The sequence below is a fragment of the Pelophylax lessonae genome (assembly GCF_965119305.1).
Source record: "Pelophylax lessonae genome assembly, chromosome: 3".
In the NCBI taxonomy this organism is placed as follows: Eukaryota; Metazoa; Chordata; class Amphibia; order Anura; family Ranidae; genus Pelophylax; species Pelophylax lessonae.
This window is the reverse complement of record NC_138770.1, coordinates 228,835,117-228,849,818: the sequence shown is the minus strand read 5'-3', so window position 1 is coordinate 228,849,818 and position 14,702 is coordinate 228,835,117. Positions and strand designations below refer to the sequence as shown.

At 47.4% G+C, this 14,702-nt stretch overlaps 1 protein-coding gene across 3 annotated transcripts in view; it reads right to left on the bottom strand.

Annotated features, from left to right (window-relative positions):
* The window catches only part of XRN1 (5'-3' exoribonuclease 1), a 223,576-nt gene that overhangs the window by 75,530 nt on the left and 133,344 nt on the right, over positions 1-14,702 (bottom strand). For all 3 annotated transcript variants that reach the window (XM_082248988.1, XM_082248987.1, XM_082248989.1), the window contains exons 25-27: positions 14,054-14,200; positions 7,603-7,692; positions 7,390-7,525 (exon numbers count right to left, since the gene is read on the bottom strand). In XM_082248988.1, the coding sequence (XP_082105114.1) occupies positions 7,390-7,525; positions 7,603-7,692; positions 14,054-14,200 (373 nt within the window). The remainder of the gene's footprint in view (positions 1-7,389; positions 7,526-7,602; positions 7,693-14,053; positions 14,201-14,702) is intronic.

The window sequence follows — 14,702 nt, the reverse complement described above, 5'->3', positions numbered from 1 at the left end:
GCCCAAGATGTGGCTAAGGCCCTTGTGGAGTGTGCCTTGAGTCCCTCTGGCGGGTCTAGGTGCAAGATTTTGTATCCCTCTGAGATAGCCATCTTGATCCATCTGGCTATGGTCCCTTTGGAAGCCTGCTTCCCCTTGCGTTTTCCTGAGAACAGGATAAACAGGGACTCCGATGTTCTGAAGCCCTTTGTCGCTTCTAGGTAGGTAATGAGGCACCTTCTGACATCCAAATGGTGCAGTTGTTCTTCCTTGTCATTGGATGGCCTATTGCAGAAGGAGGGTAGTGTTATGTCCTGGCTTCTGTGAAAGGTAGAGGCGACCTTGGGTATAAACGTTTGGTCGGTCCTGAGTATGACCCTATCCGCCAGAATCTGTATGAAGGGTTCTCTAACAGAAAGGGCCTTTAGTTCGCTAACTCTGCGAGCGGAGGTTATAGCGATAAGAAAAACTGTCTTCAGGGTAATCGCTCTTAAGGAAGCCTCTGATAATGGCTCAAAGGGTTCCCTAATAAGCGCCCTTAATACGATAGATAAGTCCCAAGTCGGAAACTTACGACAAGGTACTGGTCTAAGTCTAGAAATTGCCTTGCAGAATCTGCTAATGAGGGGATCCTGTTGTAAGGAAGTTTGTAAATAAACTGATAGGGCAGCAATCTGTACCTTAATAGTGCTTAAGGACAGGCCCTTGTCGATACCTTCCTGTAGAAATTCCATAATTGTAGGCGAGTCCGACTCTCCTTTTTTGGATTGCGCCAGCCACAAGTTAAACCTCCTCCAGACCTTTTGGTAAATAGCTCTTGTGACTGGCTTTCGGCTCTGTAGCAAGGTTTTGATCACCTTGTCAGAGAGCCCTCTAGATTTTAAGATGTCCGATTCAGATACCAGGCTGCCAAGTTTAGCATGGCTGGCCTGGGATGAAGTACTGGTCCCTGCGACAGCAGGCTCCGGTTGGAGGGTAACATCCATGGTTGTTGATCTGTCAGGGATAATAGTAGTGAAAACCAAGCCCTCTTCTCCCAGAATGGCGCAATCAGGATTAACGTAGTGTGTTCTGTCCTGAATTTTGCTAGGACCCTTGGGATTAGAAAAAGAGGGGGGAAAGGCGTAGCATAGTCTGAAAGTCCATGCGGTCTGAAACGCATCTACTGCCATCGGCTGATCTCGAGGATTGAGCGAGCAAAAATCTGGTAGTTTGGTGTTCGCTTTGTTGGCGAATAAGTCGATCTCTGGATAACCCCATCTGGATGTTATCTGTGAGAAGACTCCCGGGTCTAAGGACCACTCCTCTTGTGAGATCAGTTGTCTGCTCAAAAAGTCTGCAAGGTTGTTCTTGAGGTGTACCGCTGAGAGGGACTCCAAATTCTTCTCTGCTCAGAGAAAGATCTCCTGTGCTACCTTCATTAAGGTGGGACTTCTGGTCCCTCCCTGCTTGTTTAGGTATGCCACGGAAGTTATGTTGTCCGACCTTACTTGTACGTGCTGGCCTTTGAGTTGCTCCTGGAAGGCTGCGATTCCCCTCTCTATGGCCTTCAATTCCTTGAAATTGGACGAATTGTGTCTCTCTGAAGAAGACCAGACTCCTTGTGTCCACTGACTCCCTAGATGGGCTCCCCTACCCCGGCTGCTGGCATCCGTTGTTAGGATGCATGAAATGTGAACTGTCCATGACAGTCCCTTGTTTAGGTTGGTATGGTTTCTCCACCACCATAGCCTTGTTTTACTCCTACTGGGAGAAGGACCTTGTCTTCTAGGTCTCTGTTCCCGAGGTTCTGTAGGAGGAAGGCTTGAAGTGGCCTCTGATGGAATCTGGCCCACCCAACTGCTGGGATGGAAGCTGTCATGAGTCCAAGTACTGACATAATCTCTCTTATTGAGCTTGGAAGGTTGGTCTGCAGTTCTGCTGTTCTTTGATCTATGCACCTGATCTTCTCCTCTGGAAGTATCATTACCTGCTCTTTTGAGCGGATGATATATCCCATGAACAGTATCTCCTGTGAAGGTATGAGATTTGACTTTTCGATGTTGATTATCCATCCTAGATGGGTAAGCCAATCCTGAGCCACTACTAGATCCTTGATCAGTTTTTCCTTGGTGGGAGCCATGAACAGCAGGTCGTCTAGATAAGGGATTGTAGTTATGGCCCTCAGTCGTAGCGGAGCCAGAGCCTCTGCTAGGATTTTGGAAAAAATCCTGGGAGACGACGAGAGTCCGAACGGAAGAGCTCTGCTTTGAAAATGGTGGATCTTTTCTCCGATCTTTAATGCTATGCGTAGATGCTTCTGGGATCCCTCCCTTATGGGGATGTGGAGATAGGCATCCTTTAGGTCCATAGTTGCCATAAAACAATCCCTTTGGAGCAAATTCCTTACAGAGTAAATTGACTCCATGCGGAATTTTTTGTACCTTATCGCCGCGTTCAGAGGCTTCAGGTTTAATATTAAGCGGAATTTTCCTGAGGGTTTCCGCACTAGGAACACATGCGAATAGAAACCCTTTCCTTCCTCTTGCTTTGGTACAGGAATTAAGACCCTCTGGTCTACCATTTCTCCTATAAGTAGTGGCAGGGCCTGTGCCTTTGCCGGGTCCCTGGGTAGTTTGGTAATTGTCAGTCTCGAGGGGGGAATTTTGCTGAATTCCAAAGCATAACCCTTCTCGATGACTCCCCTGACAAAACTGTTGGAGGTTAGTTTTAGCCATTGGGGGAGGAATCTCTCCAACCTCCCTCCCACCTGGCCTCCAGCGTCACTGGGTTTTGGGATTTTGGCCAGGAGGGTTAAAGAGCACATTTGCCCTCGGTTTTCCCTTCTGCCCTGTCCAATGCTTCTTCGGTCTTCCCGTATCCGGGCGACCTCTGTCTTCCCTGGCCTGTCCCCTATAGGGACGAAAAGTTTTCCTCTGAAAAACTCTCTTCTTGAACGGAAAGGTCTTCTTTCTATCTGCCGTCCGTTCTAAGGCTTCGTCCAATTGTGGGCCAAAAAGGAATTTTCCCGAAAAGGGTACGCTGCATAATCGCAGTTTTGAGGCTGTGTCTCCAGACCAGGTTTTGAGCCATAGTGCTCTTCTGGCTAAGACAGAAAGTGCCGCCGATCTGGCTGACAACTTTACCGCTTCCGTTGAAGCATCTGAAATAAAGCCTACTGCTTTAAAAAGCATAGGGAAGGATTTTAGCATCTCTTCTCTCGGGGTACCTGCCGTTAGGTGCTCCTGTAGCTGTTTTAGCCAAAATTCAAAATTTCTTGCCACACAAGTTGTGGCTAAGGCTGGTCTTAAATTGGCCATAGCCGTGTCCCATGAACGCTTCAAGATGACATCGCTTCTTTTGTCCATGGGATCCCCTAGGTGTCCCATGTCTTCAAAGGCCAAGTCCGAATGCTTGGAAACTTTAGCCAAGGGAGCATCCAACTTTGGTGACTGGTTCCATACTGATTCCTCGTCGTCGTCAAAGGGGAATCTTCTCTTCAAGGAACCTGAAAAGAATGGTCTCTTTTCAGGTTCTGACCACTCTTTCAGTACAAACTCCGACATAATATTATGTACTGGGAATACCCTAGCCTTCTTTTTATTCAGGCTCTGGTACATTTTATCGTGTCTAGATAAAGGGATCTCCTCTTCCTTTATTTCCAGTGTCTCATAAATGGCTCCCAAAAGGTCATTGACTTCCTCTATGGAGAGCCTGTATCCGGTGGGTCTGACAGCCTCTCCCTGTCCTTCTTCCTGCCCAGAACCTGACTGGGAGGAGTCAGGGTCCGTGACCCTAGAGGGGTCTTCCCTGCTCCTTACTGGTTCCCCTGATCCCGAAGCTACGGGGGTAGGCGGGGAGGAAGGTCCTGGTGGGGTAGGGGGAGGTATTTGTACATCTGCGATTAGTTGTCTGAAGGACGCAAAGGTAGATTGTACCTCGTCCTTAAATGAGGAGAGAAACTTTGAAAAAGGTGAATCCTCCTCAGCTTTTAATACAGCCGAGATGCATGCTGGGCATAGTGTCTTGGAGTAATTGGAGGAAAGTTTTGTGGCACAAGAGGGGCACTTTTTCCTTTCCGTTTTAGAAGTTCCTTTGGAGGGTTCCTTCTCAGAAAGGGGTACATAGGCAGGGAATTGATTCACATGATATCAACAACCAAAAAAAAAAAAAAAAAAAAAACATTTTTTAAAATAAAAAAGCCCTCTCTGTGCCTCTCTCACTAAAAAGTCCCTTAAGGACTCTTCAGTGCTTAACCCCCTTTTCACCCCCACTATGCTGCATAGCAATCACAGGAAGGAGATACTGGCAGGTGCCAGCCTACCTGTGCTGAGCCAGTGTTCGTTTCCCCTGCGGTGTGTGGAGCCTCCATTCCGTCAGGGACTTCCGTGGGATCGCTGCTGCAGTCGGCATTTTCTTGCAGGCTTCTCCCTTCCTTTAACACTGGCTCCGGCCCTCCCCTTCCTCTCTGCGCCCGGAGGCCGGAACCATGACCTCCGGCGCACAGCGATGACGTCATCGCCGGCGGAAGTGACGCCCCGCGTCTTCCGGTTTACGATTGTATACAGCGAGGCCGCCGAGCGGCCCCGCCACATCCACCGCTGGTGTGCGGTCAGCGCTGCCCTCTCCCTCACTGGGCCCTGGAGAGAGGGGGGACGGGGAACTCCAACGTCTGTGGAGGGAACCCGAGGCCATGCTGCTCCGCTGGAAAAAATCCTGTAAGGTGAGGGTCCCAGGCTGCTGCGGTGTCTTCCCAGACAGTCCTGAGAAATGGAGCTCATCCAGCCCTCTAAGGTGGTTCCTCCTGGCAACATGTCTCCTCGGAGTGAGGAAACAAAAAACTGACCAGGTGCCTGAGGGACCGCCTTTTAAAGAGCTGATGGCAATGTGTTTCCGGTCTGGTAGGAGGAGCTCCATCTCTCAAGGGCTGTCCTGGAAGACGACTGGGGAAAAACTTCTTATGAGCCAAGAAGGAGGGCCCACGTCTACGACGAGGGTCCTTGCCCTTAGTAGTCTGTAGAAGAAGGGTACTCTCTTCCCCCCTGTGAGACCTTTAATGATGTCATCAAGGTAGCACCAAACAGGCGATCTCCTTAAAAGGGAAGATCAGTCAAGGCCTTTTCAGAAGTCTGGTCCGCAGACCAGCATTTGAACCAAAAGACACGTGGAAGGACCACTGTCGAAACAGAGAGCCGAGCGACTAGGGGAGCCGCATCCAAAGAGGCATCACAGATAAACTGCAGCCCCTGGACCAGCTGATCTGCCAGCTTAGCAAAGGCAGGGGGGAGCTGTTCTCCCTCAAGGTCACGGCGTAAAAGCTTAGCCCACTCAGTCAGAGTTAGCGACACCAGGGCAATGGTGAATATTGGCCTCAGTGCCAAACCAGCCAGGGTGTACACATTGTGGGCCACAGCCTCCGCCTTCCTGTCAGCCCGGTCCTTAAAAGGCCAGGGACTCTTCAACTGAAATCATGGTTGCCTTGTATAATCTGGAAACCAGAGGGTCCACCAACGGTGGAACAGTCCACTTCTTAAGAAGGGACTCCTTTGAGGGGTATCGCCTAGCAAAGAGCTTAGGGACCCCAAGGGGACACTTTGGTCATCCCCACTCTGAAGTGACAATTCTGTCAAAATAGGAGGGGAATGGTTACACCTTTGCCACACTGGATGGCTTGTGAGTGCCAAAGGGGCCTGCGCCTCCGTCGCAGCTGCGTCCTCCATCTTTACGGTCTCACGCACAGATACAATCAGTGCGTCCCCCAGTGCCTTTTCGTGCGCAGTTGCAGAAGTGGAGGAATCCTCCTCACTATCTCACAGACCAATGCAGGGTGACCCACGTCCGTGGCGACCGGATCAGATTCAGGATCTGAGGGGACAGATGAGGCAGAGGGCGCTTTTTTGCCAGCCTGCTGCCCAAAAGCCAACTCCACCCAGGACACAAAGGACTCCAGGACCGCCGTCAGTGCGTCAATGGATAGTTGAGACCCGGAGGGCCCCGCAGCCTCAGAGAGGGGATCAGGTGGGGAGATGTGCTCTAAAAGACTCCATGAGTCACCAGGGGGACCCCACAAAAAAGTTTAAAACACTGCTAAGGGACACCCCCACCGCTCTGGCAGCACACCTGTTTGCCAGTCACTGAACCCCAATCAATCCTCAGCAGAGAGGGAGAGGACCCAACCAGACTCACCACCTTGCAGAAACCAGGCACTGCACGTACAACGATCAGGAAAGGAAAGGATCCAGAACTACGGGACGAGGAGGGACTCCCACCGCCGGACTACACAAACAAGGCCGCTGTGCACTATAGCACAAAGGCTACAAAAAAAAAAAAAAAAAGGCAGCAGGCACAGGCAGGACAGTGGGTTCCTGGAAGGAGATCCCACCAGGTACAAACCCCCCCGCCCAGCCGATCGTCTGGTTGGCCGACGATGCATTTCCGCCCCCCCTCGTCGTGAGCATAGAACCCTGCGCCCACCCCGGGAGGTGTAGTGGAGGGGGGTAAGATGCGGGACATGTGAGGGGGGTGCCTAACGGAAAGGAGGGGAACCCAGGGGTCTGACCGTCCATGGACACGTCCACCCCAAAACCCTCCAGGGGAAGAGGAGGGACAGCTACTCACCAAACCAGGAACCGCTCCAGACAGAACTCCTCGCCATCTAAATAGGGGGCTGTCAGCCAGGAGGAACGCTCTGACTCGGGCCGAGACCCCATTGTATGTGAACTCGCAAGGCATTTAACCCGCAGGCCAGTCCCCACCCGTTGGGGCTATGTCGTGGCCGAACTAGTGCGGAGCTGAGGTCTGCACGCGCTCGCTGGCCAGACTGGGGTGACCACTAGATCTAGATTATCCAAGCCCATTGCCCAGTCTGGCAGTTGATTGCAGATCTCACAGGAAAAAGTCCAGGAAAAAAAAATTGTATCTAAAAAGAAAAAATTGCCAGGACCAGAGATCCCAGCAAGGAACTAGGTCCCTACTCCTGACTAGGCAGAAAAAAACTGAGTACTTATAGCAGAGAGAGGGAGTATACCCACTGGGACTGCCTCTAGGCTTAGCCAGACTTTCTTTCTGCCTAGTGTCCTACTCATGTAGGGGATAGTATAACCCAATGGTAAAGAATATCAGGAGCTGTGTCCGTCAATGAATGAAAATCGGATTTTTGTAAGATCTTACCGTAAAATCCTTTTCTCTTAAGCTCATTGACAGACGTAGTGCTCTTGAGAATCAAGAAGACTACGTCTGTCAATGAGCGATAGAGAAAGATAAATCCACTGTAATACAATGAGCTGAAACAATAAAACAGAACTTCAAAGAGGTGAATACTTTTTATAGGAATTGTAAATCACAAAACAAAAGGACCTGCTCTGTCCAGCTGGAATATTAATTACATAAAACAGACTGAAATCTGTAGTTTCAAATCATGTTAAGTCCTACCTTACAATTTGCAACCTCCTCTTCAATTTTCTCCACAATAGCGGAATCCAGAATTTGTAAATCACATGATGACCGGGAGAGCATACTCGCAGGATGAGCCTTTAGCCAGGAAACAATCTCCTGAACTTTCTCTGCACTATGCACAAAAAAGCATGTGTTACACTGCAAGGAAGATAGATTTCAATGGAAGTTGATAAACTTCATTCTACTAACCCATTTTCATCCTCTCCTGGCCAGATGTCATCCTCATAGAATACATCATCGTGGCTGTTTTTTGAAATGTATGTAAACAATTCAGGGTATCTGTGTGGAAAAAAAGGATACTATAAGTCCACATAGAGAAACAATATAAATTATAAAACTCTAGATCTAACAATTGCCGAACCACAGATACATCTGTGAAACAGCCTAAAAGTATAAAAAAATTGGATTTTTGGCTTACCGTAAAATCGATTTATCTGATGTTCACTGATGGACACAGCTCCTTATCTTCTTGACCATTGGGTTATACTGCCCACTACAGCAGTAGGACACTAGGCAGGAAAAAGCTTGACTACTCCTATGGGACAGTCCCAGGGGGTATACTCCAATGCTCAGCTATAGTACGTCTTCCACGTATGATGGTAGGTCTTCCTAGGAGGTACATTTTCTAGCCTTTAACAGCGTAGGAATCACTGATTCAGACAAACGTCTACCCTTCAGCACCTGGCTTTAAACAGCCAAGCCGTCAAAGCCAGCAACTGTAGAGCAGGATGGAAGATTGTCCCTTGGGACAGCAGACCTTCCCTGAGAGGAAATCTCCAAGGAGCATCGGCGATCAGCCGTACCAGATCAACGTACCAAGACCGGCGAGGCCAGTCTAGAGCCACTAGAATGCGTCTGTGGCCTTGGCTAGAGGATCCCGAGACCGTGCCAAAGCTCTGTACCTTTCTTGGAATGTGTACAGCAGAGAGGGCAGGAACTAATCGCTCTGCCTACCGTGGAATGCCGGCAAATTTTTGAGTCGCCAGGACACTTCTTGTGCCCCCCTTGGTGGTTGATATAGACCATGGCCGTGGCATTGTCCAATTGAATTCATGCCGGACACCCCTGAAGACGAATTGTCCAATGATCCAGACAAAGTCTGATCGCTCGGAGTTCCAGTACATTAATTGGCAGTCTGGACTCTTCCAGAGTCCAGACACCCTGAGCACAATCTGTGCCGAGGACGCCTCCCCACCCGGACAGGCTGACATCCGTGGTGACAACCATCCAGTACAGGGGGAGAAAGGACTTTCCCTGTCAAAGTGCCGGAGAGTGAGGCAACCTCTAGAGACCATGGTATCTTGTCCCGTTTAACCAGAATCTCTTTTTTGCAGAGATCTCGTGTGGAACTGTGCAAACGGAACCGCCTCGAAGGTAGACACTATCAGGCCCAGCACCCGCATGCAGGCCTGGAGGGATGACCGTCTGCTGGACAACAGAAGCTGAATTGCCTCCTGCAATGTCTGACTCTGGACTCTGCCTCAGTCAGAGTGTTTCTTCCTCTGGAAAAATTCCAGACACAGATAGTCCAGCGTTGTGGACGGAACCAGAGCAGACTTCTGAAGGTTCAGAATCCAACCGAACTACCTCAGAGTTCGCAGAGTAATCTCCAAGTTGTCCATCAGAGCAGTCAGAGACTCCACTTGCAGAAGAGGATTGTCCAGGTACCCCAATACCGCGATCCCCTGCTGACGCAAAAATGCTAGCACCGGGGCCAAGACTTTTGAAGACCTGAGGAGCGGAGGCGACACAAAAGGGTAATACCACAAACTGATAATGCTCCTCGCCCACGGCAAAGTGGAAAAAGCGCTAGTGACCAGCACATATTGGACTGTGAAGGTAGGAGTCCTTGATGTTGATAGACGTGAAAAAATCCCAGATGTAGGGATGCCACTACCTTACGAATGGACTCCATTCGGAACTTCTGTACCCGCACAAAACAGTTTAGCGCCTTGAGGTCCAGAATTGGACGTACCTTGCCTTCCTTCCTGGGAACTGTAAAGTGGTTTGAGTAAAACCCCTGAAAACGTTCTGAAGTCGGAACTGGAACAATCACCCCTTGAAATAACAAGTTTTGCACTGGCCCAAAGAGTCCTCGTAAGCTATCTGGGAACAGGTTTGAAGGGAAGAACCTTTCCGGAGGATAAGACTGAAACTCGATCTTGTAGTTGGACCGAATGACTTAGTGGACCCACTCACCAGAGGTCCAAGGATCTGGAAACCAGCGAAGATGTCCCCCCACCCCAGATACGGGTGGGAGCGCCCCTTCATGCAGAGGAAGCCTTGGCTTACCAGACCAGGTCCTCTTGGTACCTCTGGTGGAGGCCCTGAAGGGCTTTGATACATTGTGTTGAGACCCTACGGGACGAAAAGGCCTCTTATGAGCAGAGAAGGATGGCCCACGTCTACGACAAGGCTCCTTGCCCTTGGTAGCCTGCGGAAGAAGAGTACTCTTCCCCCCAGTAAGACCATAAATGATGTCATTCAAGGAAGCTCCAAACAAGCGATCCCCTACAAGGGGGATACCAGATAAGGCCTTCTTAGAAGTCTGGTCCGCAGACCAGTATTTCAGCCACATAATACGCTGAAGGACCACTGCTGATACAGACAGTCTAGATTTAAAGGAGCCACACCCAAAGAGGCATCACAAATAAACTGTAGCCCCTGGACCAACTGATCCACCAGCTACACAAAGGCAGGGGGAAGTTGTTTCCCCACCAGATCCCAGCGTAAAAGTTTAGACCACTCGGGCAGAGTTTGCAAAACCAGGGCAATAGTAAATACCGGCCTAAGTGTCGAACCAGCCACAGTGAACATATAGCGGGCCAGAGCCTCCGCCCACCTATCAGCTGGATCTTTAAAGGCCAGGGACTCTTCAACCAGACATAAGGTAGCTTTATTTAACCTGGAAACTGGCAAGTCCACTACAGGTGGGACCGTCCACTTTTTAAGCAGGGAATCCTCATAAGGATACCGCACAGAAAAACGCTTAGGGACCACAAGAGTGCATTTTGGACAACCCCACTCTTTTGTGACATGTTAAAGTAAGCGGAAAAGGGGAACACCCTCGCCGCTTTGGAGGGCCTGTGGGTGCAAAAAATGACTGGCGCCGCCGACGAGGCATCGGCCGCATCCTTTATTTTTAAAGTTTCACGCACTAAAACAATCAGCGCATCCACCAGCGCCTTTTCATGCGCGCTAGAGGAGCAGAGGAATCATCCTTACTATCTGAGCACTCAAGGTGTGTGGACGCAGACCCAGTAAGGTGACTGGTGTCCGCGGGGGCTAAAGCAGATTCGGGATCTAATGAGATAGGTGAGGGCAGGGGGCGCTATATACGAAGCTCACCTGGAAAAAATAATCAGGTGGAGGGCCACCGACTGCGATCCCGCAAAGGGGACGCCGACCAAGGGCCCACGAATGGACCACTTTTGTTGCCAGCGGTTTAGACATTAATGGCTGTGTGTTGAGTTATTTTGAGGGGACAGCAAATTTACACTGTTATACAAGCTGTACACTCAATACTTTACATTGTAGCAAAGTGTAATTTCTTCAGTGTTGTCACATGAAAAGATATAATAAAATATTTACAAAATTGTGAGCGGTATACTCACTTTTGTGAGATACTGTATCTCAAATATGAAATTTCCTGCATTTCCACACCAACAAATTGCATTTGAGAATCAAAAGAATGACATTTCAAAGTGTGAAAGTTTACCTAGTATTAGAGTTAAATTCCAGGTTTACTTTGACCGTAAATAGTTTGTTTGGGCCAAGCTGGACCAAATTATCTATTTCCTTGACTAACAGGAGCGATGTTTAAACCGTATGTAGCATCAGCTAATACAGTATACAACACTGTGTTCCAGCAGCAGGACAGAGACTTCCGTCCCATTTCCAGAACAAACTCAAGTCCCAGCCATTCTCAGGAAGCCTTGTATTTTATGAATAAATACAAGGCTTCCTCTGATTGGAGAAGTGGGCAGATGATGTCACAATTTCCACCTCAGTCAATCAAGGAATGGCAGAGCAGTGCCCAACTCGATTTGGTTCCGGGAAAGGGGACAGAAGTCCCTGTCCCTCTGACAGAACACAGCACCGTATACGCTACATACAGTTTACACACTGCTCCAAGTGGACATATCTATTAGATCTATTTGTCAAGGAAGCAGTTTGTTTGAGCCAGTTTGGCCCAAATAAACTATTTAAAGTCATAGTAACCCTGGAGTTAGATTTTAAGCTGGCCAAACGCTGTTTGAATTTTGGCCGGTTCCTGATGAACTTTACAAAATTCACTATGCGGGTGGCTCTGCCCTACTACCCAAAATCTTTCAACTGCAAGGAAGGGGCAATGGGAAAAAATGTTGGCTGAACAGTGGCTGTGTCCAATGAGATGCAGCCGCTGTTCACGTTTTCTGACAGCCATAGGCAACAGCTCTCAGAATACTATAGCCCAACAGAGGGGATTTGTCCACCTATGCTGTTAAGAGTGGATGGAGAAATTTGTTAAATTTCAGACAAAATAAAATCTAACAGTGTATGGCCAGCTTTACAGAAGCAGAGGGTATGTCATCTTTGCATAACTCATAGGTAACAACTGAACAGAGGGGACATGCATGTTCTACCATAGTGTATAAAGCTTAAAGAGTATTACTTATGAGTACTATCGTCCCTATTAAAATTCAGAAACATTGGACCAGTCAATCCAGGTGTGTGTGTGTGTTGATGTCATTTTCTATATCCCTTTATACTGCATTCCCTCAGATGCCCATCTATGAATTTTTAAATTATTGTCTTTCCCCGCTGACACCATCATATTGGATTCTGCCAATCTACTCACCTTGGGTTTAGGTATTCTAGTTACACTATTAATATTGCCCCCAGTAGCAGCCTCTGACTTTCCCTCACTGCCAGCTACAGCTTCCTCTGATCCCTCCCCTTCACCCCCTAGTTTAAAATTTCTTCCAACCTTTTGGCCATCTTCTCTCCCAACAGAGTTGCACCTCCCCATTTAGGTTCAGTCTGTACCTGCTATAGAGCCGGTAACCAGCCTAGTTTTCCATTAATCCTAATCTCTCCTTCCTGAACCAGTTCTTCAGTCACTTGTTGAGTTCCCTAAGCCCCTGTAGCCTGTCTGGTGTGGCTTAAGGTACAAGCAGTATTTCTGAGAATACCACCTTGGAGTTCATTTTTTTAACACACACCTGCATTTTGGGTGTAACATACTGCAAACGCCCCCGCACCCCCACTTTGACACTGGGGTTTCTTCTCCCCTACAGCAACGGTCACTTTAAATATTGAGGTAGAGATCTGTGAGATAAACTACAAGTATTGTCTTCCACCACAGCAGAAAGACTTGTAGCTCTTAATGCACTATAAGTGTAGTAATCAGTGTACCCGTAGTCCACCTCCAACTCAGGGAGTGGGCAGAGCGCTGAAGGAAGAGTTTACAGGAGCCTGGCACTGCACATATGATCCACTGATAGTGAGTGCAATCGTTTGCAGGCTCCTAGTAAAAAAAAAAAAAAAAAACAATTGCACTTTTTTTTCTGCAAAATTGGGTGCGTTTTTTTTTTTTTTTAAGGTGAACTTCGCTTTTAATTACATAAAATAAATATATGAATTTTATGATACAATATTTGTGTTGCATTGGTACCTAAAAAATGTCCCATGTATTTTTCTTTCAGGACATGCATGTTTTAATGTTTGCTTTCCACAGGTAGGAAAATTCTGATCTATGAAGCAATAGCCCTAGAACCTTTGCACAGCTAAAATAAATTAGAAGATAGAATGATGTATAAACATTGTGATGGGAATCGCTTTGGTTGGGGGGCCCATGGAACACAGCTTACCTTAGAGAGGTTGGGAAATCCCTGTCTCACCTCCCTAGGCGCGTCTTATGTGTAAGTCACCCTGTGTCTATTAGGTGCCAAGAAAATTATGGACAGCTACTTAATGGACACTGAGAATATGGTTTGGATTACTTTAAACGGGACAGTAATATTTATAAACAATAACCCTTAAGAAATATATGAAGATTTAATCCCACTTTACACTGTGAGACCTATAAACCTGTTGTAGACCGTTGCCATGAAGTCTGTGACTCCTAAATAATCAAAGCATTGCTTAGATGTGGATTCCATGCACATCAATGTTGGAGACGGACAGTCTGCTACTGGGGTCTCCTGCTATTGTCTGTTTAGTAAGGTTCTGTGTTTATACGTAGGACAATGTGTAATGCATTTTGTTTTAGCCTTGTTGCCGGCCAGTCTGGTCATCCAGGCTGGTTTAAGTGCTGAGTTAATTAAAACACTGTCTAGATGTTGATTCCAATTCACCGATTGTTTCTGTCCAGATGGCTAGTTAATTAGTTCAGGTAATTATGTTTCTGGTTACAGTTTGTATTGTTAGGATAATCTGATCAGGAGGGGGATGTCCTCCTGTGTGTGGTATATATTGTGTGCGAGTTTGTTCAATAAATGTTCCAGATCTTGTACAAGCTATTGTTGGCTAGACTTTTATATCGTGGCTACAATATCTGATATCTATGTTCAAGACTGGAGCAAGCGGTATACTGACGGAAGCACACAAGCACACTGTGTGTCGGTCCCATTACTAAGATCTTTACAGACTGTCTTACCTCTCTATATATTCACCAAGAAGCTGTTCCACGGCAGAGGAATAGGTCCATTCAGTCCCAACTTTCTTGGTATAGCCTGGAACTTCTTCATTCTTTTTAACGAATTTCAAATTCAAGCCTACGTTTGCTTTTTGCTCTCCATGTGGACTATAAGACAGGACACAAGACTGAATAAAGTGAGCATTTCAATGAAAAAGGCACATCCTTATTTTGTACACACAGTGCCACACAAAGTAAGAAAAAGCTATCAGATTATTTCAACTGTATTTGCTTTACAGGTGTAGAAAAAAAAAGCATAAACAAAACTTCTAGCAATGGCTTAAAAAAATTTAGAGCATCAGAAACAGAGACATTCTAGATCACACAAATACTGGCAAGAAAAACACAAACAAGCTTTCAAAGTTGATCTTTTTGTTTAAAATGGAATTTTACTCACGTAAGATGGAACAATGATTAAAGTGATTGTAAAGTCTTGTGTTTTTTTACTATTCAAATAACAAACATATTATACTTACCTCCTCTGTGCAGTGGGTTTGCACAGCGTGGCACGGATCCTCCTCTTTTTGGGTCCCTCTTCAGCTCTCCTGACTCTTACCTCCTGTTGAGTTCCCCCACAGCAAGCAGCTTGTTATGGGGACACCTAAGCCAA